At 42.0% G+C, this 23,949-nt stretch overlaps 1 protein-coding gene and 3 long non-coding RNA genes across 9 annotated transcripts in view; 2 read left to right on the top strand and 2 right to left on the bottom strand.

Moving 5' to 3' along the window:
* The window catches only part of LOC142600457 (uncharacterized), a 136,504-nt gene extending 131,913 nt beyond the window's left edge, over positions 1–4,591 (bottom strand). The window contains exon 1 of the long non-coding RNA XR_012833948.1: positions 4,503–4,591. This is a non-coding gene — a long non-coding RNA (uncharacterized LOC142600457). The remainder of the gene's footprint in view (positions 1–4,502) is intronic.
* The window catches only part of LOC142600458 (uncharacterized), a 99,208-nt gene extending 76,788 nt beyond the window's left edge, over positions 1–22,420 (top strand). Inside the window, exon 2 of the long non-coding RNA XR_012833949.1 lies at positions 15,908–22,420. This is a non-coding gene — a long non-coding RNA (uncharacterized LOC142600458). The remainder of the gene's footprint in view (positions 1–15,907) is intronic.
* Positions 1,882–22,420, top strand: RBM24 (RNA binding motif protein 24). 6 transcript variants are annotated; one of them, XM_075745090.1, is made up of 6 exons: positions 1,882–2,466; positions 3,081–3,204; positions 4,271–4,325; positions 9,796–9,847; positions 10,712–10,909; positions 13,958–22,420. In XM_075745090.1, the coding sequence occupies exons 1-6, from the start codon at positions 2,299–2,301 to the stop codon at positions 14,039–14,041; spliced, it is 681 nt and encodes a 226-aa protein (XP_075601205.1). In that variant the 5' UTR covers positions 1,882–2,298; the 3' UTR covers positions 14,042–22,420. The 6 variants fall into 6 exon arrangements, with proteins under 6 accessions (XP_075601205.1, XP_075601207.1, XP_075601208.1 ...); XM_075745092.1 differs by lacking the exon at positions 13,958–22,420 and adding an exon at positions 11,532–12,821 and having other exon boundaries at positions 1,884–2,466; XM_075745093.1 differs by lacking the exon at positions 9,796–9,847 and having other exon boundaries at positions 1,885–2,466.
* The window catches only part of LOC142600459 (uncharacterized), a 30,174-nt gene continuing 21,031 nt past the window's right edge, over positions 14,807–23,949 (bottom strand). The window contains exon 3 of the long non-coding RNA XR_012833950.1: positions 14,807–14,942. This is a non-coding gene — a long non-coding RNA (uncharacterized LOC142600459). The remainder of the gene's footprint in view (positions 14,943–23,949) is intronic.

Raw genomic sequence — 23,949 nt, 5'->3', positions numbered from 1 at the left:
TGGTTGTGTTTGGACTTGTGACAGAATGACTCAGGCTAGAGCAAGGGCTGCCTGATGAAGTCTACCAGAATGCAAGAAGTGTGTCCTTTGTTGCGATATAGATGTGGAAAGTTAGGTTTTGCTTCTGGATCCTGGAAGACCTGCTGTTGCTGTTAGATCAAAAGGCTAGGTTTTGGGTTTGAGTCTGTCAAGGTCACCAGTCTTCCACTTGGGCTCAATTTTCTGTTGGGCTATGTGTCTGAGATTAAAGAGGCAAATTCCTAAATACAGCTGCAATTAGTTCTGGGACAGCCAAGTGTTGCTTTTCTGGCTTTAACACAGGAGTTTGTGCAATGACTGAAAAACTAGGCTAATTCACCATTCCTGCAGATGCCACAAGACATGCTGAAGTGGTGGGCACAGCAAGGGAAAGGGAATGGGCTGGGCTGGGCTATGTTTGGGTATAGGTGAAGTTCATCTTTCAGGTCCACAAGGGGCTGAGAAATTAAATGTACTCTTAAGCGGTGTATGTGCCGTAGTGCTCTAGTGAGCGCTGACACCTTTAGTTGGGCTAGTATTAAAGTTCAGGTCACTGGGCCAGAGTTTAAGGTTACAATTAGCCCTTGGAACAGAAATGGTTGGAGTGTCAGGTTTAACACAATGTTCCAGACCAATATGAGAGCGATGCTGCGAGAAATTTTGGGGCAGAGTTAGCTGGTTTAACTGGATTCAGGCCAAGGTTAAGGGCTTGTCATAGCTTGAGCTGAAAAGTAACATTTGCACCTGGATCCTGCTAGGGTTGCTAGGCTTCAGCCTGAGTTAGTCCTAATGTATTAAACCAAACGATTTGATCTAGAGAGTCTGAAGGATCAAGTAAGGTTTAGTGACAGCATGGCCTAGTATTGTACAGGCCATTAGAACTAGGACAATGACTGCTGAAAAAATCAAATGGGGCCAGGGTTAGATACGGGGCAAGCAGGGCCTAAGCTTAGGGCTAAGTGTTGTCATGGTTAACATTTGGTACTGCAGGGGCTGAAGAGCTTTGTGAAAGTCCCTCCTGCAACTGATGCATTGCTCTTTTTTTCTAAGGGAGAAAGGGACTTCACAGGAAAATGTCTAACAGACAGAGGAAGTAGGAGAAAGAGGAAAAAGAGACACCACTACTTATCAAGATTTTGGGACCACAAGGGAGTGGTTTAGAAGTCTATACACATGTGCACATCTGTTTTCCCCAATCTTTAACCTTCCTCCCATCCTTCCTGTCTCCCTGTGAGTCTCCCTTCCCCCCAACTCCCACAGTCCTCTGCCTCTCCATTGCACACAGACATTCCTTTCTTGTTGTTCCTCTGTGTCCTTCCCAGTCCCAGCACAGAGCAAAGGCAGCAAGAGAAGAGAAAAACAAGGGAAGCAACTTTACCATTTTTTTTCATCCTCTGTCCAAGCCAGTAACAAGAACCACAACCACCACCACCACAATAATAATAATAACAACAATGGAAGTGCTGTGGCACCATAGCTTTGCTACCCTTGGGAAGGAGGTAGGTGAGGGTGGCAGGGGTTTCACCACAAGCCTTCAGAGAGGGAATGAAACATTTGAGGACCTCCAGCTCCCAGTGAGCCGGCCCTGCCCGCGGGCAGCGGTGCCCCACAAGACCCTGCCTCCCGCCTCTTCCGATTTGCACAAGCCCGGGGCAAACCCGCCTCGGAGGGCACCGAGCCTCCCCGCGGGGCACTTCTGAAGCAGCCCCTTCGCCTGACGGCTCCAAGGGCCGGCACTCGCCGCACGGAGGGGCATCCAGCCGTTTCCAACAGCTGTGTGTCAGCCCCGGCTGGGCCGCGGCCGAGCGCGGTGTCCGCCCCGCCGCCCGTCCCCGCCCCTGCGAGGAGGTGGAGGGGGAGGAGGAACCGAGTGCCGACCCGGTGGCTTTTAGGGGGGAGAGGCCACTCAGTTGTTAGCGCCCAGGCCCTGCGCTGTTCTTCCAGCTGCTGCTTGTGCTCTTTTCCAGCGCTACGGCCACCAGGCTGGCTGCTGCCCGGCCTCCTCTCCTCCTTTTGCCGGTACCTACCTCAAAACCTCCGGAGGCTGCGAGGCTCCGCTTTTGAAGGAGGAGGAAGCTGGGTTTGCAAAAGCAAAAGGGAATTGCGTTGTAACTGGGTGACGGGGGAAAAGCGGGGGGGCAGAGAGGAGAAAAAAAAAAAAAAAAAGAAAAAAAGAGCGGGGCTGACTCTGGAAGCGGGTCTCGCCGCCCAGGACCCGCACGCCCCGGCGGCCACGCGTGGGTGTAGAGCGGCGGCGCGGCGCGCAGGGCCGGGCGGAAAATGCACACGACGCAGAAGGACACCACTTACACCAAGATCTTTGTCGGGGGCTTGCCCTACCACACCACCGACTCCAGCCTGCGCAAGTACTTCGAGGTCTTCGGCGACATCGAGGAGGCGGTGGTCATCACCGACCGGCAGACGGGCAAGTCCCGGGGATACGGCTTTGTAAGTGCCGAGGAGCGGCCGGGGGCCGGGGAAGGCGGCTGGGGAGGGGGCAGGTGGACGGCTGCGTGGGCATCGCGGATAAACTTTGCGGGCGTCCCTGTAAGGAGCCGGGCAGCCCCGGGCTCGGGGGACGGGAGGGAGCGTCGGGCAGTTTGGCTTTCTCTCCGTTTTGTTTTGTTTTGTTTTCTCCTCTCCCCTCCCTGCTGGTGAGTTTAGAGGGAAGCAAAGGGGGGGAATTACTGAAAAAGGAGATTGAGGAGGCAATTGCCTAATTTCTCGCAGCAATGCCAGCGCGCCTGTTGCTCCCTGATACGGCCGTGCCGGGGGTTATCTGCCGGCGGCGGAGCTCGGCCCGCGCCCTCCGCCCTGCGCCGGCCGCGGCTACTGGCGGCCCGTTTCCCGCTCCCGGCGCGGCCGCCGGGGCGCTGCGCTCCGCTCGGCAGGCGGACGGGGGTCGGGTCGGGGGCCCCTCGGCACCCCGGCTGTCCCCCAGCGCCGCCCGGGGCGGGGGGGGGGGGGGGGGGGGGGAGGGCAGGCAGCTGGGTCTCTGCCACGGGCGAGAGGCTTCAGCTTCCCCGCGGAAAGGGATCTAATGCGCAGCATCGCCCGTTAAGGTCACCATGGCTGACAGAGCTGCTGCTGAAAGGGCTTGTAAAGACCCCAACCCCATCATCGATGGCAGGAAAGCCAACGTGAACCTGGCGTACCTGGGTGCCAAGCCGCGGATAATGCAGCCAGGTGAGGAAGCGGCCCTGAACGGCTTTTCTCTCTGTACTTCAGGTTTCCGAAGAGAGTAAAACTTTTAAAAAAAGGTAGTGCTGCCCTGCACTTTCCTGAAGTACGCTCACTGTTTGGGTGTGCTTTGGTTTTGATTTGTAAATGCAGCGTGTAGTAACTTTCTGGCTATTTTGTACTACATGTGCCTTATTTAAAAACCAAAATCAATCAGGAATAAAATATCTGCAGTTCCCCAGGAAGACTTCCGCAGCTCAGACACTTCATTGGTTATTCCTACTGCTGAGAATGTGGTGGCGCTGACCATTTACAGTATCATTGCAGGGATTGGCCTAGGAATTAATCACTTCCAATGTGTGTCTTATTAATGCAAACAATATCTTAATGCAAACTCCTCAAACAGATGGGAGCTATTATGCAGACCTTAAAATGAAATGGCTCTTCCTAAGACCACATCTGAGCCAATCTGATGTCCTCGGCACTTCCCAAGCTGCTGCTTTGCAGCAAGAGAGGCAGGAGCGCAGAGTGTGCACACGTTTGTGCTCTAAAGGAGGCTGCTCTGAATCCCCATGTGCTCAGCCTGAGGAACACCTGTGTCAGTAATTAAATGTCTATCAAGGAAAGGAGGAGTTTATGCTTGAGCACTTGAAGAACAGAAATGAAGTCAGGATTTGACCCCCACGCTAAGTCCTCATGAGTAGAGATGGCTCGAATTTAAGGCTGTAGAAAGTACCATATAATCCTTCAGAGGCTAAAGTTAGGGACCAGAATGGAGCACAAAATAAAATGCGAATTAAAACTTCGTGCTTGTTGTTTAGAAAAAGCCGTTCTGCTAAACATCTCTAGGAAAGCGTGCACTTAAGTTCTGTATGGATGTATGGGGGGGGTGTGTATATACGGACTGATACATTTTACTTCCTAATTTGTGCTTCTGCAGCCTTTCAAACATCATCATTGGAGGTTGTTAGTGAAGGCTGTTACTCTGCGTTTGTGTGCATGTGTATATATAGCATAAATAAGTAGCCAAAATAACACCCCTACAGAGAATGTGATGTGTTTTCATTGGTAGGTTTTGCCTTTGGTGTCCAGCAGCTTCATCCAGCTCTCATACAAAGGCCTTTTGGGTAAGTCTGGTCAATGGGACCTCAAACAGGGGAGGAAAAATCTTTTTTCTTTTTTTTTTTTAAAGAAGGAAAGAAAAAGTATGATCCTTGAAGGCCTCTTGCAGTAGCAGCCTTATAATCTCACCAGCAGTGCTAAAGTTCTCAGACTTATAAATGTATACCCATAAATGCACTCACCTTGTCGGTCATGTTCTAAATGCCGCAGCTGAGTCAAGTTGTGTGGGACGTGTCCCTTCCACCTAAGCAGTCCAGTCCCGTATGACCCTATGATAAAACAAGGAGGTATGACTTAATGCAAGATTGCTGTGCCCCATTTCTCTTTTTTCAGCTTGACTCAATGTTATTTATCTCTTTCTAATCTGACAGGGATCGTTTACAGTTAAGATAACTGATCAGAAGGATATGATGATAAGAGGTGGAATAGTTCTGTTTGGAATTAAACTCTGTAACCAGTAGACTCAAACACAAACAAGCTAAAATGGTGATTAACGATGCATGTATGTTTTTTTTCATATAGTCAATAGACCTCCGTGTGCTTTTTTATTTATTTATTACAGTAATGAAGTGGTGTTGATAGCTAAACTGTGTGCTTTTATTTAATTGAAAGAGCTGTAGTGAAAGTTTTTTGGGGGGGTCTTTTTAATTTTGTTTTTGTTATTGAGGAGTGACTTTGCCATGGGGAGCAAAGGGCCTTTTTTTTTTTTCCTTGCTTTCAAGCTGTAGCCTGTGACTTTTTTAACCATATTTTGTAGTGAGTGCTAAATTGTGTGACTTTTTGATTTTTAAGTAAATCAACGTATTGCTTGCATGTTCATAATTTTTTGGGGGGGGTTTGTTCTTGGGAGGGGTGTGGAGCTCCTTATTAACAATGTACGTCCATTTAGGCTTTCTAATTTGAGATTTTTTTTCTTCAATCTGTCTTTAATATGTAGCGCATTTCTCCTTTACTTGAGTATACTATTCCTAAGTAGATCTAACTCTTGCTTCTTATAGGCATATAATTAGGAGGTGAAGTCTGCTTTAAACTTTCCATACAGTGTCACTTCACTAATGCACACCGACTGAGAAACTCATTGCAAAGTAATGCATTTTGCTAATTAATGAGTAAGCTAACAATAAAGTAGGGAAAATGCGTCACAAATTTATTTTATTTATTTGACTAGAATAGCTTTAGAATATTGTACCTAGCTGTTATTAAGCAATGGTAGGTTCTTGGTAGTTTGATTTGTAAAACCGGTAGGAAACAGTTCTTGTCCTCAAAACTGTAGGAAAAAGTTTCCCTAGAAACTTCAGATACTTTGTAAAAGAGAATGTTGATTCTTCTGAGACACATGGGGAGGTTGTGGAAAACTTTTTGTCTTTTTTTTTTTTTTTTCCGTATGATTATCCTCTATTGTATTTTGTTTGACTTCTTTCAAGTGTGAGGAGATGGCAGTGTATATACCATGATCAGTTTATGATGCCTGCGCTACAGTAGGCAGGAGGGGAAGTGCGTTGTGTCCAAAGTTGTTAAAGCACTTCTTGCAAAGAGAACTGCTTGGGGATCAGCCATGGAGACACTGAGTATTTGCTGAGCACAAGAGAAAAGGAGAACCTGTGGCAATCCCTTGCTTAAAGGACTGTGCAAGTGTAGGACTCTCTTGCTTTCCTTACCCAGAGCGAACAATAGATCATGTAAATCATGTTTAGGTCAGGGAAGTTCTTCCAACAGGCTGAATAAGGTTTTATTTCTAATGCAATGTAAAGAAATCTAAAGAAAAGGAATGTTCGTTGCAGGGTCACGTATATATGAAATTGGTCATTTTTAATCCTTGGCTTTTGCCTTTTTTTTTACCTTGTGCAAAAAAGGAGATTACTCATCCCACTTCCTCCTCAAAATTTCCAATGACTTGCACCTTTTCTAAAGAATGTAGTTCAGATTAAGAACAACAGCATTCATTAGGATGAATGACCATCTTCATTCACTATATTCCTTGACAATAAGAGGAGTTGTTTCAGTGCTTACTTGGATCTACTTTTACTGAAGAGTTCTCTCTTAGAGGATCTTACATGGATTGCACTGAAATACATGGTCACCTTAAAGCCTTTCTTCCTCCTGTGCAGTTGCACTTTTTAAAAGTACACTTTACTAATACGCTGTGTAAAACAGGTCGTAGTGGTGATTCACTACGAATACTCTACTAATCCATACAAAAAAGCTCCAAATATTTTGTTGTGTTTTTTTTTTTCCCTACCAGAGTGCAAATTAGCGAGGTGCTGCCATATTCTGATATGGTCAGCAGTGTTTTGATATGGTTCCCCACCTATCAAATAAGAAACTGAAAATAATTGGATTATGTTACATTACTTTTACTGAGAAGATGCAGAAGTACAATATTTTGAATTAAGTACAACATTATTGTGGTGGAGGGAGCCAGCAACTAGATTAGCTTCAATGCATGAAGCATTTAAAATGCTGGGAATTTTTCTTTATTCAGTGCTGCAGAGATCAATTCATCCACCAAATAACATTTCTCCTTGCTCTTTACAATCAGCATCTATCTTAGAGTTGGTGTGTTTCGTAGAAAGCTGTTTGATCACAGGACTGGTTATCTATACAGCTCTGTTTTCAGGATTGTTTATTAGAATATTATCTCTGAATTCAATAGGAATTTATGGAGGGGCAAGAGGACTTTGTCTCCTAAGATAGCTTTTCTCATTTTGCTTATGTAATTTTTACTTTAATGTTGGTGAGAAAATATGGGGTTATACAGAGGTACTGGTGTAGGATACGACTTGTTCTGTTGGAGATATTTTTTTCCCCTGTATTTTCTGTCTAAAACTTGTATCTCAATCAAAATGAGAACATTCCCACTGTTTTTAGTAAGAGCAGAGTCAAATCGAAAGTTACTAAGTTCATTATCAAATGGTTAGCTGATACTACCTGCTTGGTATTATCTTCCAAGAGTTAAGCAATTCTGCCTTTCTTAAGAGAGAAGGAAAAGCCCTCTCGAGTTTTTGATCAAAAGACCTGTATAAGACTAGACTACAGATAATCTGGAAAGAGGGAATGAAGCCAGAACAGTCAGAAGTTAAACTGCAGAATGCTAAATGTCCTCTTAATGGGATCAGACACAAATTTAAAAGGAAGCATATTAAGGGTCTTGTATGTCTTGATGTTTACGTAAGCTATTTCTGCCATAAGGAAAACTGCATTGGTGAAAATCTACTCTTCACTTACGCTTATGAAACCAGATGATGCCATGCAAGGGCCAAAGCAAAACATTTAGTTGAAAACTAAATATCTACTTTCACAAGAATTTCATGTCGAGACTCAATGATGTGCTACTGCTGCTGGTTTTCTATGTGCCACAGCTCTCTGCAGTAGTCTAGAAAGTCCCTTCTTTCCTTTGAAACAATTAGCTGTCACTTTATTATTGCTTATAGGATTATTTTTGAGGTCTTAGTTAAACACAAATCTTCTGTTCTAACAACAATGAAGGTCTTAAGGCACATGGCAGGAGTGTATGTCATTCAATGTTTAATATCCCAAAGCTACAGTTACTGCTAAAATTTAATGTGGCTTCCTTCTTCCTTTATTGCAAAAGCATAAAACAATAAATCTACGTTCCAAAAATAAAAACTACTGCCAGGAAAGAAAGCTTAAACCGTATCTAATTCTCACAGTCTTACTCTCAAACGTAGTGCAGCAGCTTTTATTTAAAATTAAAGATACTATGGATATCCAGCATAACTGGGAATTGCTTGTTCAGCTTTTGACCTGGCAGAGCATTAACAGCAGTTGGCTTCTGAACGGCTGAGATCTACATGTGCTGGCCTCTGCAGTAGGTAGAAATTTACTTTGGCCATATAAAGCCATTTTACTCGACTCAAAACAGTTGTAGCATGACAGATGATCAAAAATAGCCCCACTGCAGCTTATGCTGTCAATCATCACGTGTGAAATGGCATGGTGGTGAGGAGCCTGCACAGGGTTTATGTTTATTGTACGGTAAGATGTGGCAAACAGATAATGTTTCATAACTTCACCACCTGTTAGTTTCTTGGCTTAAATAAAACAAGTCACAAGAGTTTTAAGTGGGAGCACATGTATCTTTCTGTCTTGTTCAAGGATATGGCCAAGTGTCCTAATGTCTTCAGAAAATCTTTGTAACATCAGTGCAAGTCAACACAAGCAGCTAGATAAGATTGCTGACTGTCTCTTCTGTTAGAATCAGTCTCTTTCATAAATGCTGTATGTAAAGATTCCTTTCACGTGGTGCTAAATGGACTCTTAATGATGCAGTAGAGGCTCTCGGTGACTTCAGATTTGGTTTTATACCTCTTTCCTTAAGACTTAAACAACATGGTGTTATATTTATTAGGATTGTACTCGATGGGTGACCAACATAAAATGCTTGTTTATGCTCGTCCATTTCGTATGGAGAGCTCAGGTAATGATGTGTATTTAAATGCACAGAGCCAGCTTAAGTATGCTTCAAATGCACTTCTGGCTAATCACTTCATAAATTAGGTGAGTGTTAAAAACCCAACTTATGGTTTTGTTTTATGTTTCCTTTCCTTTCCCAATCCCTATTTGTCACTTTTTTTTTTTTTCCATTTCTCCCTTCACACACTAGGAAATGAATTCGATTGACATGTTGGGTTTTTATGATTGTGGTGTTCCTGTCTTTTACATGGCAACTGAACATTTCTCTCTGCTAACATTCCTATTCAATCAACTGAGCTCTTTTTTTCTTAAAAAGGAAACTAGGCTGTTCTAAAGCCTGACTATCACTTATTTTAAACTATGTTTTACTATGACTCTAGTTGACAATGTCCCTTCTGATTGAAATGTTTCCTTGTTGACCACTTAAGTAAATCTTGAAGTTATTTTAAAAATGAAACAAACAAAAATACCCTTTCCATTAAATCTTGTATTTTGAGAAAAGAGGACAGTTTTTACCATTGCAATTTGCATCTGTGCTTACAGTGCACTAAAAGGTTGGTGCAGTCATTAGCATTGTCTGTAATGGTAAAGTTCAGTATGAAATAATAGTAAATCTCCACAAGCAGTTTTTCATGGATTTATAAAGATTCACTGGCTGGAAAGGAGTTGCATATACGAAGGACTTCTCTGTGAAAATCCAGATGCAAGACAGGGTTACGAATGTAAAATGAGAATTATATTGAGTATATTATTCTTTTAAATCATATTATATGATAAAATACAACTATGAGATGAACGTGTATGTACACTTGTGTGCTAAGACAATACGATCAATTTTCAAAACTGAAGGGCTGAGTGAGCAAGCCAAGGAAGCAAGTTTTGTGACTTGGAGACGATGGGAAAGTGTGTGTACTGATCTGTTCAGAATGGTTATTTCTTAAGCTATCAATTTGTTTTTTTGCTTTTGTTAAGCACCAGATCTATTTAGACTTAATCCTATGCCCACCTCCCAAAAAACTCTATGCTGTATGTCTTGCATAGAAATAAACAAGCTGGCACAAAACAGGACATCAGTGGCCTGATAATCAAACAGGTTTGACCCTTGTGTCCTTACAAACTTTTATAAAAGTGTGATGCACATGTACTTAGGAGTCACTGTTATGGATTTTAATAGCATCTATGTAGCTTCCCCTCAATGGCCTCTTGTGACGGAGTGAGCTGCACTATCGTTCGTTTGGAAAGTGTGATTCTTGCTGTGTTTACCACACTTGTGAACTTTATTTAAACTCCTTTGTCGCCTGTGTTGGTTTTTTTCTTATTTTTAATAAGGGTGACTGAGGTTGCAGAGGAATTAATGTGTGCTGAGTCTGCATAGCAACTTAAGTAGGGTTGCCACAATACGCTCTCCCCGCCATTCCCTGAGAAGACTACGTAAAGTCAGGGTTCAACCATTTTGTTGCCTTATTGGCTGTTTTCAAACTCATTATAGCAATGCTGTCAAACTGCTCAGTTACTAATAATAAAGTAATGCAGGAAATAATTTTACTAAGAGTCAAGTAGTTAAGTGAGAAGCAGGGTAATAAAAATTACTTCCAGGTGATTTCAAAAACAAATATCGCAATTTTCCAGATGGAATAATCAAGCTTACTCCTTTGGAGTTGTCTTAAAACTGACATCAGTAATCCTGGTCCTTCTAAAGATTTTGATAGTATTAAACATAATATCCTCAAGCAACATTAAACACTCCTGTTTAAAACTCAGCTGTAATGCTGTGCTTTGGAGCGATGCATCTCTTCAGGCCAGTGAACTGATAATTGGTCCATTGAGTCTAGTTATTGTGGCAACCCTATGCACATAACAACAACTAAATTGAGTTTGTTTTAGTTCGGAGTATGGATATGACGCTTAGGCGCTGACTTGCGTACCAACTCTAACTCCCTCTCCCATCTTTCAACAGGATACCTGCTCACTATGTCTATCCACAGGCTTTTGTGCAGCCTGGAGTGGTAATTCCCCACGTTCAGCCCGCAGCAGCTGCTGCTTCCACTACACCCTACATCGATTACACCGGAGCTGCGTACGCCCAGTACTCGGCCGCCGCCGCTGCCGCCTACGAGCAGTACCCTTACGCCGCCTCGCCGGCTGCCGCTGCCGGGTACGTGGCAGCGGGGGGCTACGGCTACGCGGTGCAGCAGCCCATCACCGCAGCAGCGCCTGGGACAGCCGCTGCGGCTGCTGCTGCTTTTGGCCAGTACCAGCCCCAACAGCTGCAGACAGACCGTATGCAATAGCAGATGGACTCCTGAAGGAAGCTCTTTCTTTCTCTTCCTCTTTTCAGCCTTCCAGTATAAGTAGTTAATCAGAGACAATTGATATTAACTAAGGAGCTTTAAGGAAAGCGATGCTATTGCGAAACTAAAGATTTTTATTCCACTGTCTTCATACAGTATGCATCCAAATCGTGTTGTTAGAGGGGAGGGGTAGTGCGGCATGTCTAGTTTCAAGTATCAAGCCAGAAGAAAATGGGAAAAAAAATACTGTACTGTCATGAAAGAGTGGCAGGAGTAGCAATGGGACTTCATATTTTCAAACAGACAAACAAGAACCAAAAAAAGCAAAGGTGTACTTTTTACAGTATCAGGGAAGCAAAACTGCCTTTTAGAAGTAAGAAAATGGTGTTTGAAAAGTTTGAACCAGGGAAAAAACTCAGTCAGCAATATGTAATCTTTATCCATTTTAAGAGGAAACAAGCTTAAAGCACTGATTGTCCTTTCTAGCTTTCAGAAGTTGTCTTCGTGAGATAGTACCTTCTCACTGTCTCACTAACGGGCATCGAACAACCCAAGGAAGATGGCCGGCTAGTAAGATGGCGGACAGGCACCAAAGTTATTTTCTTCTCTGTCCTCTGGATGAGTGGAACTATGGAGCAAGTGATGTGGAAGTAAGGGGTGCAACAGCTGTAGAGACAATCAATAACACAGACAGTTCTGGACAGAACACATCACTCGTGCTCATGTGATGAGCTTGTCACATCCTAATCCCTCGCCCCATCCTGTTTCACTTTTGGGAAACTTTAACTGCTGGTGTCAGCTATTCTGATTCTAAAATAGGATCAGCCCTTTACTACAACAGCCTTCCCTTTCTATTTATTGCATCTATTCATAACTTTTGAATAAAGGCAGGAAGAAACTTAATGAATTAAAACCTTTAAGAACTGTTTTAAGGGAATTTCCTTTTCTGAAATGATTTGTACAATTTTAATATCTATTTCAGGATTATATTTAAAATATTTATTAGCAAACATACAGTACACAAGGCAACTTTTGTTACCAAAACTGCTGTTCTTGAAGGGTTAATGGTATGTGATTTATACTGTGCCTTAATTGTTATGCTATTTAAAAAGAAAATATTTATTTTGAAAGTTTTACTATGCTGCACTCTAAAGAAAGTAACTTTAGATGTGACACTGTAAAATTATGTATTCATCTCATGGCATAAATTATTTAGTAGGCTTAGATGTAGCATATTAAATATTAACCTAATTAAGTAAGGATGTTGACTTGGATTTATTTAAATTCAGTACGTGCACTGTATGAGGGTACTCTTAAATTAACACTTTTTTAGAGTTTTACATAAAATATTGCTAGTTCATTCTTTTCCCTCTACTAGTTTTTCATGTAGACTTCTCAAATACGTTAGTGCCGTTTTCTCATCTGTATGTAGACTGACTATTTTTCCCTTTGCTAGAAAATGCTGCTTTACATTGTCCTGTGAAACTACAATACTTGCAATTTTTATTCTTGACCGAAATGGAATTTGATATTTTACACTGTATTGGATTTTTTTATACTTGAACAATTTCATACAAGGGAAGACAGGATAGCATTTTTATGGACTTTATCCAATGTCACTGGATTTATTTTACATATTCTGAATATTAGCCAGTGTTATAATGCAGACATGACTCTCCTGTGCATATTATTTATTCAGTACGTATATTGCTTTACAACATTTCAGATCTCTTAATCTATTCACTCGTATTAAAACAATAAAAACATGTTGTCGCATCCTGTCTAGTGATGTTTTTGCTCACATTGTCTTAGATCTTGTTTAGTTAAAACTAGGTGGGCAACCTTTTATGTAATTTTCCTGCTCTGTGGGGCGAATAGCAGCATATGCACAGACTTTATATACATAGAGTGATACGAACTGTATTATGTGGAGGAAATTCTACAGAGAAGATGGAGAAGATCCATCCTGAGAGTTACTGTGGAAGGGACTTTAGGAGGTCCCAAGTTGCTTATGGCTTTGTCCAGTCAGGTCTTAATGTCCTCCACATAGAGACTGCACAAGCCCTCTGTGTAATCTATTCCACTACCTAATTATCCCCATAGTGTCAATTTTTTTTTCCTTTTATCTAGCCAGAGCCTCCCTCATTCGTTTATAACCTTGGTCTCGTTCTTTGGCAGACAGCCCAGCCCTATTTTCTCAGTAACCTCCTCCTAGAAACTGGACAGTTGCTGTTTTCTTCCTTAGGCTGAACAAACCCCAGTGCCTCAGCCTCTCCTCACAAATCTCATGCTTCAACCCCCAGCCATCCTGTTGGCCCTCCAATGGAGTCGTACAAGTTTATCAACAGCTTTTCATGTACTGGGAGAGTCAAGACTGGACCGACTATGCCAGCTGTGGTCTAATGAGTGCTGAGTAAAAGGAAATAATTACCTTGATTTGCCATCTGTGCTCCTGTTGATACAGTCTGATGCACTTTCACGGCTGCCTACCCCAAGCCTCCCATGTCCTTTTCATCAGAGCTGCTACCAAGCCAGTCATGCCCTGGCCTATGCAGGAGGTTAGTCCATCTGAGATAAAGGACTCTATTTGTCTTCAGAATTTTGTGAGGTTCCCGTTGTTCTAGTCCTCTAGTAAGTGCAAATCCTTCTAAATAGCAGATCTGATCTCAAGCATATCAACTGTATAGATGGTTGAATCGCCATCCCTGGAGGTATTTAAGAGATGTGTAGAGGTGGCGCTTAGCGACATGGTTTAGTGCTGGACTTGGCAGTGTTAGGTGAACAGCTGGACTTGATCTTAAGGGTCTTTTCCAACCTAAATGATTCTATGATTCTATAACTACAACTACACGCTCCATTTAGTATCATTAGTCCTCAGACCTGATAGTACTGCATCCTGTCTCTTCCTCCAGGTCACTGATAAAGATATCAGACAGGACAGACCCCCGAGGAACTCCACTGTAACCAGCCTCCCGACAGAGCATGAGCCCTTTTGACCAATGATCCAGTTGGTTTTTTGCCTGTCTAGACTGGACCATCTGAAATTGGATACAAAGATTCTGTGGGAGACCACATGGGAGGCCTTGCTAAACTCAAGGTAGAAAACATCCTCTGCTTTCCCCTCATCCACAAATGAAGTCATCTCATCACAGGAGGCAATTAGGTTGGTCTGGCATGATTTACCCTTGTAAATCCATGCTGGCTGTTCTGGATCACCACTTTCTCCTTCATGTGTCTAGAAATTCCAAGATTGCTCACTTTATGATTGTTCTGTAGTTCCCTAGATTGTCCTTCTTGCCCTTTCTGAAGACGGGTGCATCATCTGCCTTTCTCCAGTCATGGAAGACCTCCCCAATCTCCATGACCTTTCAAAGATGATAGTGAGCAGCCTCACAATGACAACAGCCAGCTCTTAGTACCCTTGGGTGCAGCCCATCTGGTCCCATGGACTTACGTGTATTGAGATTCCTCAGGAGGTCCCTGGATCAATCCCCTTCCACACCTGTCAGTTTCTTTTGTTCTTGAACCCCTCCTGAAAGTATAAAGTGGTGTTATTAAAAACCTAAAGGCCAGGCACCTTTTTGCATGTAGTATTTGAACTGAGAAGCATCTGATGGATTTGTAATCTTTAAGAATACTCAACAGTTCAACAGTTCAATATCAGTCCAAGCCACTAATGACCGAAAGCATTACCTGATGCCTGAAAGAAGCCTGTGTGAAATGGATGACAGTCTTGGCCAATTCTCTGGGGAATGAGGGGCTGGGGAGGATGTTCATATAATCTTCATATTGAAATTCATTAGTGCAGCTGTCACTCTTACAGTGAATTCAACAGAAGCACAGGCTTGACTGCAGAATCTGAGCTGTTCATTCATCCACAAAAGTAGTCTTTTTCATCTGCAAAAGAGGGCAGAGTGAAATTGAAGTGATAGAAAAGACTTTTCCTGGTCTTGGGGTCAGACTTCATTTCACCATGGAGGATTATAAGACTCAGTTGTCCAGGACTGGTACACTCACTAACATTCTGGGCTGATGCTGTAATTTTCTGTTCTTAATGAGCGCTTATAGCCTGGCTGCTGAGAAGTGTTGCCCAACTGCCTTTGGCAATCTGACCTCAAGATCTAAAAAACTGGCTGGATGCCTGGGCCCAAAGAATTGTGGTGAATGGAGTTAAGTCCAGTTGGTGGACAGGCACAAGTGGTGTTCCCCAGGGCTCAGTACTGGGGCCAGTTCTGTTTAACATCTTGTCAATGATCTGGAAGAGGAGATCAAGTGCACCCTCAGTAAGTTCGCAGACGACAGCAAGTTGGGTGGGAGTGTTGATTTGCTTGAGGGTAGGAAGCTCTACAGAGGGATCTGGACAGGCTGGATCGATGGGCCGAGGTCAACTGTATGAGGTTCAACAAGGCTCAGTGCCAGGTCCTACACTTGGGTCACCACAACCCCGTGCAATGCTACAGGCTTGGGGCAGAGTGGCTGGAAAGCTGCCTGGAGGAAAAGGACCTGGGGGTGTCGGTCGACAGCTGGCTGAATATGAGCCAGTCGTGTGCCCAGGTGGCCAAGGCGGCCAACAGCATCCTGGCTTGTATCAGAAATGGTGTGGCCAGCAGGACTAGGGGAGTGATCGTCCCCCTGTACTCAGCACTGGTGAGGCCGCACCTCAAGTGCTGTGTTCAGTTTTGGGCCCTTCACTACAAGAAGGACATTGAGGTGCTGAAGCATGTCCAGAGAAGGGCAATGAAACTGGTGAAGGGTCTTATGAGGAGCGGCTGAGGGAACTGGGATTGTTTAGCCTGGAGAAAAGGAGGCTGAGGAGAGACCTTAGTGCTCTCTACAGCTCCCTGAAAGGAGGTTGTAGCCAGGTGGATGTCGGTATCTTCTCTCAACTAAACAAGTGATAGGACAAGAGGAAGTTGTGCCAGGGGACGTTTAGATTGGATACTTGGAAAAAAATTTTCACCGAAAGGGTCATCAAGCATTGGACCAGGCTGCCCAGGGAAGTGGCTGAGTCACCGTCCCTGGAGGTATTTAAAAGACGTGTAGATGTGGTACTTAGGGATATGGTTTAGTGGTGGACTTGGCAGTGCTAGGTTAATGGTTGGACTTGATAATCTTAAAGGTCATTTCCAACATAAATGATTCTATGATTCTATGATCTGTGACCTTGCGGAGTGCAATGTAGTGTTCTTTCTGCTAAGATGCATGTAAACACCCAGCAGGGAGGTGAGTAGGAAACACTTAATAAATGCCATTTTCTACTCTCTTCTCCCATTTCCCTGCCCCAGAGTGGGTCTGCCTACAGGACACGGTATCAAGTAGAAATTAAAACCAGAAGTCCCTCTGAGTGGAAGACAGAGGATACAGATGGCTCAGGAAACCATGTGGCACAGTAATATATTATTTGATATAGGGTGAAGAAAGCACCTTTGCCCTACATATATACACCGCTGTCAGCATCCCGGGACCTTCCCCTGCCTCCATCCGGAGGTGACAGACACCCCAGGGTAGAGCATAAAGGGGAATGTTTGCTGCCCTGGAGGGGGACTGTGTTGTGGTAAGCCACAACAGGAACAGAACAAAAGTTTATGATTCAGTTTATAAAGGTCAATTGCATGCTGGCTCTGTAACTTGACAGATTAAATAACCTCAGCAAAAATGTAAATGTGCATGTTCCACTCTAGCAAACCTGGGTTTGGATGTATAACATGAACCCTAACTCAGTTTTGCTAAATGAGTAGCTGAACATAAAATACCTCAATAACACCTCACATGCTTGAAACGCAAATAGTTCATATTACCAGGACCAAAATAAAATAATCAAGAAATAGCAGCCCTTAATTGTGAAATATGTGAATACTCAGCAGAAATGTTAGCATTTTACTTGAAAGATGGCAAATATGTAAGCAGTGAGAAATTGCACACAATACAATTTCCAGTTGTGTTTGAAAACCTTTGAAAGAGATTTTACAGTAAAAAGTGACCAGTGCCGTGTTCCTTGCAGAGGAAGGAAAGCAGGGAGAAGTTGAAACTAAGAACACCATCGTTAAGGAATGTGTAGATTTAAAAAGGTGTAATGCCTTGAAAGGTTACACTGATAAGCTGACAGCTAGAATTGTAATTTTTCCTAATTTTTGTATTTTCCTATTAACTAGTGAGCGTAACTTGGCATTACTAGCGTTCATTGTATCTAATTTTTATTGGATTTTCCAAACATTGGAAAGGACTGTATTAGGATTAAAACATGATGCAACCATTCAGAGCCCCTCTTAGTCTTGTTCATCAGATGCTGAGCCATTTCAAACTGAGCGATTGCCTAGTGATGCTCAAAGCTTGGTGAGAAAAAGCATTCTGTTCTGAACCTATGCTTCAGTTTTAAATAGTTTGCACATATGGTTTGAATTGTCTTCAGTTCAATTTCAATTTATTTTCCAGGTTTTTGGTATAAACAAACATGTAAGTAGTGTATTCAGGTTGCAAAGCATGTAACTTCTGTTTTGTGTTTTTCTGTGTGCTTGAACTTCAAACCATTAGGTTATACTTCCTCAAACTAGCAATAAAACAGGCTCTGGGCAAAGTCGAACTGTAAAAAGCTCATGGCCCATAGAAAATTTTTTATGAAAAATTTATGAGCAGTAAACCCTGAGGATTATGATGGAATTTGGCCTTGTAATAATCACCAAAATATACAATGCTGTGAGTACAGTAGGAAGAATAGGATAATACAAGGAAAGGAAAACCACTCAGCCTTACCCTACATTTAATATTACCATAAGGAGTACATATTATAGCCTATTGATTAGTAAGACTATATTACAAGATGCATGCTAGAAGTTTACATCCAGTTGTTCTTTGTATATCACTGAAAACAATGGGGAAATCCTCTTTTAAGCTAGTTTACTACATTCATGTCACCATATTATCAGGCATAAGGATCCCAAGGAACACCTTCATTATATTGTTATACACTACATTTAGCAAAACCAAGAAAACACCTTACAATAGCAGCAACTAAAGATTTTTAAGGACTTTGAAAATAGCACGGTTATGTGTAAATTTACAAAAGGCTTACTATTACCAATGATTGGGCTTTGGGGGGTTGTTTACAGATTCTTTTTTTTCCTCCAAAGCCCAGTCTAAAATTATGAGAAAAAATAAGCTTGACCTAGTGTCAAAGAGTAAGGAGAAAACTTACTGTGTTCAAACATGCAGATGTGCACATAGAACAATTATCAGCTTTTCTCAACATAAAGAAAATTAGCTCTGGAACATTTCGCAGTTCCATGTGCCAACTTTGCTGAGATGGGCTAGTTTACACAATCATTATTTTTGACGTAAGCAGTCTGGGATTAGGGAGGAACCCACCAAAGCCTGTTTCATCACCAAGCATCTAAAAGTCAAAAGATACAGATATCCAAATGAGTTGGTGGGAGGTCTCTGAGATACATGTACTCTTTAGCTCAGTATCCTCATGTTATTCTTTCAACCAGACCATAGGTGTTCCTCTTGCTTCTTCTCCCCTCTCTAGATGTGGCTATGTGGGGTGATGTCCTCACCACTTCTATACAGGACAAGGGCTCTTGCAGGTGCCCACTCACTTCCTACTTAAACTGGGCAAAATGTTGCAGTTACATTAAGACCACCCCACAGTCTTTCACCTCAAACTTTATGAACAGTGGAAAAATCTTTACAAAATAGCTCTTCCTATCCACAACTTACCTTCTTCTAAATTTGCCAATTCCATTTGAACCAGAGAAAAAGATGTCAAAATACCAAAACTGACAGAGGTAGATTATAAGCAAAGCTCAGTGAATCCATCATCAATCATTCAGCTGTTAAAAGAGTTTTGACACTGCACTTGCAAAAGGACACAAATCAATCTTTACCACACACTTGAAGAACAGGACATGTTTTTATCTGGCATAGCAGATAAGGGATTTTGCTACCCTGTGAAAAACATCTACTGTTAGGGTTTTTCTGTCTAGATTTGTAGTGATGACAAAAATAAGCTAAAGCTTAAAACACTGCAGTAAACAAAATGCCCTCCCAGAAAAAAAATCAGGTAATTTTTTAAACATTTTGTGTTTTGAATATTTAAAAAAACTATTTTAAAAAATCATAAATTGTTTAAAAACAAAATATCCCTGTACTTAGAAAGTACTGGAGTAGAATATTCTGATTTTTTCCTGACAAGAACCACTACAATTGAATAGTTTTCAACAGAAACACATGAGTGTATTTTCCAACTGCTTCAAAGGACAGACTGATTACTTGCTCAAGGCTGTGGATGCCATACCGTTGCCAAAAATTGGAACTCCCTGGCTATTTATTCAAACCGCTGGAATTCATCTCCTAGTTTGTTCATTAGTAATATTTCTGAATGAAGATAGAAATAATGAAAGTCTAGAGGAAAATCTTGTTTTCACTGAGGACAGTCGGACAATTTGGGAATGTTTTATGCAGGTAAGTAAATATGGGCAAGCATATCAAATTGAAGCAGAAGTTTTTTTCAAAGTATGTCCAAAGTTTTTTTAAGTGATAGTCAGTCTCAGTTAGAATGTAATTTCTTCATCACACTAGTAATGAAGGACCTTAAAAGTGGGCTGCTCTCCTTGTCCAGTATGCTCTCTTCCTAGCCTTGGAAGATGGTAAGTAGCACATTAGTGCAATAAGGAATGTCCACAGTTTCTTTTTCAATATACGGTTATAGAGTAGTGCGCATTCCTTGGCATGAATATATGTTACGAACACTATTTAAGGAAAATGTGGTCTTCTTAAACTAAGTCTTAAGTATCACGGTATGCATGTTTATGCATTATTCTTTTCTGATTTTCATCAGCACTGCCTTTTTTTCCAGTAGTGAACCACTTTATCAAATAAACTCTTTTCTCATTTTCTGTAAAGTGCATCCTTTCACTAACCTGAGTGCCATCATAATTTATACTGTTCTTCATGTAAAAGAGAGTACAAAGATCTCCAGGCTTTATTCTTCTGTAAATGTCACCAGTTCCACTTCCACCACTGTATCTCAAAACTGGTTTTCCTCTGACCTTATCAAGAACAGCAATTTTCCTGTCTATTCTAACAACGCCTGGAATCTGGCCAAAAGAAATCAGAATCTAACGTAAAGCTCCGAGAGCAGCAGCTGAGTGTGAAAACAGAAGTGTGCCCATCAGCCTTCAGAGGGCTTCTGTCAGAAGGGAGCTGCCCCTGACATGGCTGTGGTAGCTCAGCTGAGTGAGCGCCTGAGAAGGGCACACCACGGTTGAAAGGCTTTCTTGTGTGAAATATATGATATATTCAAACCCACCTGGACACCATCCTGTGCAACCTGCTCTAGGTGATCCTGTTGTAGCAGGGGGTTGGACTAGACGATCTCCAGAGGTCCCTTCCCTTCTGTGATTCTGTGAATACATTGGTTTAGCTTAATAAAGGCTAGGCAAAGGGCGAACAAAGCAGCACTGTAGTGACTTTCTGAGGAAGAAAGTCTTGGTGACTGCAGGAACTTCAAAGAATGAATTTGGCTTCAAAGATCTTGTATCTTGTCTTCATATATAATGCAAACCTTATGCAGCGCCTTGGTCTGATCCCGACAATGGCAGTGGTGCTTGCCAGCAGTTCCCTAAGAATACAGGTTGGCAGAGATACAAACTGTGTGTGTGGAGGAGCCTCAAGGAATCTGGCTTTCCTAAACTCAGGGAACGGCAATATTAGGGAGAAGCAGGCACTGTCTCTACTCTGTCTTCTATTGCATTTAAGATATGGTTTATTTGAAATGCGGCTGCACCGTATTAATGATATTTTGTTTCAGCAGGACGGCTTGGTTGCTAACTGCTACAGCTGTTGCTGCAGACAGAACAGAACAGCAAGCTTTGCGCGCGATCAAGATGGGCTCGATAGCCAGGACTGGAGCCAGGGCCCAGACTGAAAACAGAAGAACTGCCTGAACATACCCTGAGAGAATTGCTGGAGGCCAGAGAGGTTTGCTCTAAAGGGGTCAGAAGTACAGTCTGCTCCATGGTGGTGATGAAACTGCTATTACTTGCAAACATCAAAAGATTTTCATGGATTCTTAACATTTACTGTGGTATTTAATGTGCTTATGAGGATGGTACAATTGTCTGGAGTTTAAAAACTAAGAGCAAATCTTCCAGGTCTTAACTGACTGAGAATGAGGGTAGTTATTGCCCATTTGGTGACTCCTGAGGACAAAGACATAACTATGCCAACAAGAAAACAAACTGTTTCTCAGTGGGATGTTATTAAATTTAGGCAGGGTTACCTGCAAAGTCTCAGGTTCTGTCAGTCAAACAGGTGAAAGACTCAATGATACTAACTGGCTTTTAATTCCTAAACCAGCAACGATCTCAAGAAAATAATTATTTTACTGCACTATTCATAGATCCTGGTATTTAGAGGATTACCTGTGTTTGCAAGACTATTTGGCTACCCCAGAGAACAACTCATGACGGCCTTGTTGTTAAGCAGACCAGGCTACATGTAAACTCTCCAAACAGCACTTTGCTCTACTGGGCATTGACTTGCTCCAAAATTTGTAGTATGGGAACACACTCTAACACCTGTGTATGTGTTTAGTGGAAGGATAATTCTGCTGTTCAATGTGATGTGCTAGAAAGAAGAAAGGGTAGGTACATGTTCATGTTTGTGATGAACTTTGGGTCCTCTTCTGATAATGACCTGGTGGAGAGGAGAGGAAGGGAAAAAGAAATATTAAAGTGATGCTCAGCTTATTCCCTAGAGTCTGAAAAAATTATCAGTGGTGAAATGTCTCATGCTGTTCTCATTCTTGAGAAGTGGTAGGAAGTACCTCATCTTGGGATTTTTTGCGAAACAATACGGAGTAAGATCACTCAAAGAGCAGCACATGGGGGAATCATGCCAACTACAAAACCGAAGTACTGCACTCCATTTAAATGGAGCCACCTAGGTGCATCTCTAGTTTTTAGACTTCATAGCAGCTTGTCAGGATTTACAGGCTCATGTTCCTGCTTTAGGAGGTCCTGCAAATTCAGTCTCTCCACCACTGCCTCATCTTAATTCAAAATAGAGCTGATCAAACCGTTCCTCCTTCTGCAACTGAAATCCTCCTTCTTTCTCACAGGCTACAGCTACATGAACCTGGACAGCCTTCCTGGGAGGAAATTCTCCTAAGTCACAAGGTGGTGCAAAGCCACTGGCAAAAATCTTCTTAACCTACAGGCTGGAAAGCAGGACATGTAGAAGGCAGAGCTGTTTCAACCATCAAAAGCAATGCATTGAAAATGCATTGGACAGTGCCTCCCCCATTATTTCTCAAATCCGCTATCTCACTTCTTTTCAGATAAGTGCACCTGCACTCATTTCTCATAAACTGTTTTTTTAAAAAAAACAACAGAGGTCATATATATTTACAACAGAATGTAGAATAATAAATTGCCTAGTCTGCAGCTAATCATGGAGAAAATGAGGAAGGGAAGCTGAAATTTCCTATTCCAAGAAATTTACTTAAGCATAGAAAGTGCAAAATTTCCTGTAAGTTTACGCTTTTGATTAATTGATCCTCTTAGGGGAATATACTGTCAAGGGTTTCCAAAACAAAAGATCTTCTTTTAAAATACACAGTAGTCAAAGGCTTTCAGGTATCTGAAAAGTTAATTTAAATGCTTTCTTTAAAAACAATTAATTTGCACCATGAACATTTCTTCTCATGCATTCCAAGTATTTTCCCCTATGCCAGACATGCGTAAGTTTCCCTGGCAAATGTTCTAGCTCTCTCTGTCTCGTTTGGTATTTTATCAGACTGGATTGTAAATCTTTTAACCTGACCTTTTCTTTATTTAAAATATTTAGTATATGCTACATAATGAGTTATATTTCACCAATAATAAGTGGTAATCATTCAGATGTCTTTCATAAAATACTCAGTCTAATATATTTTAATTTGCATTTCGTACTCTCTCCCCCTTTCAATTTGCTCTATTATTTTATTATTCTGTGAGTCTACTTTCATGCCCTCCAAAATTGCTGCTGCTGGTCTTTTTCGTGTTGGTGTGGACATAAGACTGTAGGTCAGGTATCAAAAATTTGCTGCCTGATTAGTGTTTTCTTGTTGTTGGAAAATAATCATGGACTATCTCCATTCTGTCTTTCACTTTCTTTGCATCCTTCTCTCTGCCTGCTATTTTTTCTTCTCTCAGGCTTCAAGCTGAGACTATGCTCTCTAACATTTTCTAGTTCATTGGAGGTCATTAGCAAACAGCTTCAGAGAAGCTAGACAGCCTGTTTGCTCTTTTCATGTTGCTGTATTTCAGTTTTTGATGGGACAAAACCTATTAAGATCTTCTCCTGTACTCTTCTTTTCACATAAGCTCTTTGTTCCTTATGATCTATGGAAAAAAAAAGTACATACATACTGTCTGTTGCTTTCACAGCTGAAAAACCACAGAGCCACAATTTCAAAGGTAAAGAACATGCTACTGTATACAGATATTGGCATATGTCTTTACGTCACTGATGCATGCACCCAGACTACATTCAAATATGTGATCAGATGCAAGTAAATTATAAGCTGTATGTACAATAAAATACATGCAAAAATACAGGTGCAATTGTAATGCATGATGTCTTGAAAATCTGCCCCAGTGCGCATGTTTAAAGTTTACTTTCCAAAGTCACCACATTCTTATTATAAACTTGTTTTAGACCCTGCCAAATTCTAGAGACTGTTCATCAGACCATTCAAACCTGCCAACTCCTCCAGCTAGCCCTCTGGAATACAAAGCCATCCTCAGTGCAGCGAGGAGGGCGCACAGCAAACTCACTAGCCTGGACTTCAGGAGAGCAGACTTTGGCCTCCTCAGGGATCTGCTTGGTAGACAACCATGGGACAAAGCCCTGGAAGGAAGAG

The sequence above is a fragment of the Balearica regulorum genome, chromosome 2, assembly GCF_011004875.1.
Source record: "Balearica regulorum gibbericeps isolate bBalReg1 chromosome 2, bBalReg1.pri, whole genome shotgun sequence".
Lineage (NCBI taxonomy): Eukaryota > Metazoa > Chordata > Aves > Gruiformes > Gruidae > Balearica > Balearica regulorum.
Note: the sequence above shows the minus strand (reverse complement) of the source record. Positions and strands in the feature narration are given on the sequence as shown.

What these genes read in the sequence shown, in the direction of transcription:
- RBM24 (XM_075745088.1), top strand. Translation starts at nt 2,299, where the DNA reads ATGCACACGACGCAGAAGGACACCACTTACACCAAGATCTTTGTCGGG. An exon ending in AGTCCCGGGGATACGGCTTT is followed by an intron (nt 2,467 to 3,080) that starts GTAAGTGCCGAG and finishes TCGCCCGTTAAG; the next exon opens with GTCACCATGGCTGACAGAGC. An exon ending in GTGGCCTGATAATCAAACAG is followed by an intron (nt 9,848 to 10,711) that starts GTTTGACCCTTG and finishes ATCTTTCAACAG; the next exon opens with GATACCTGCTCACTATGTCT.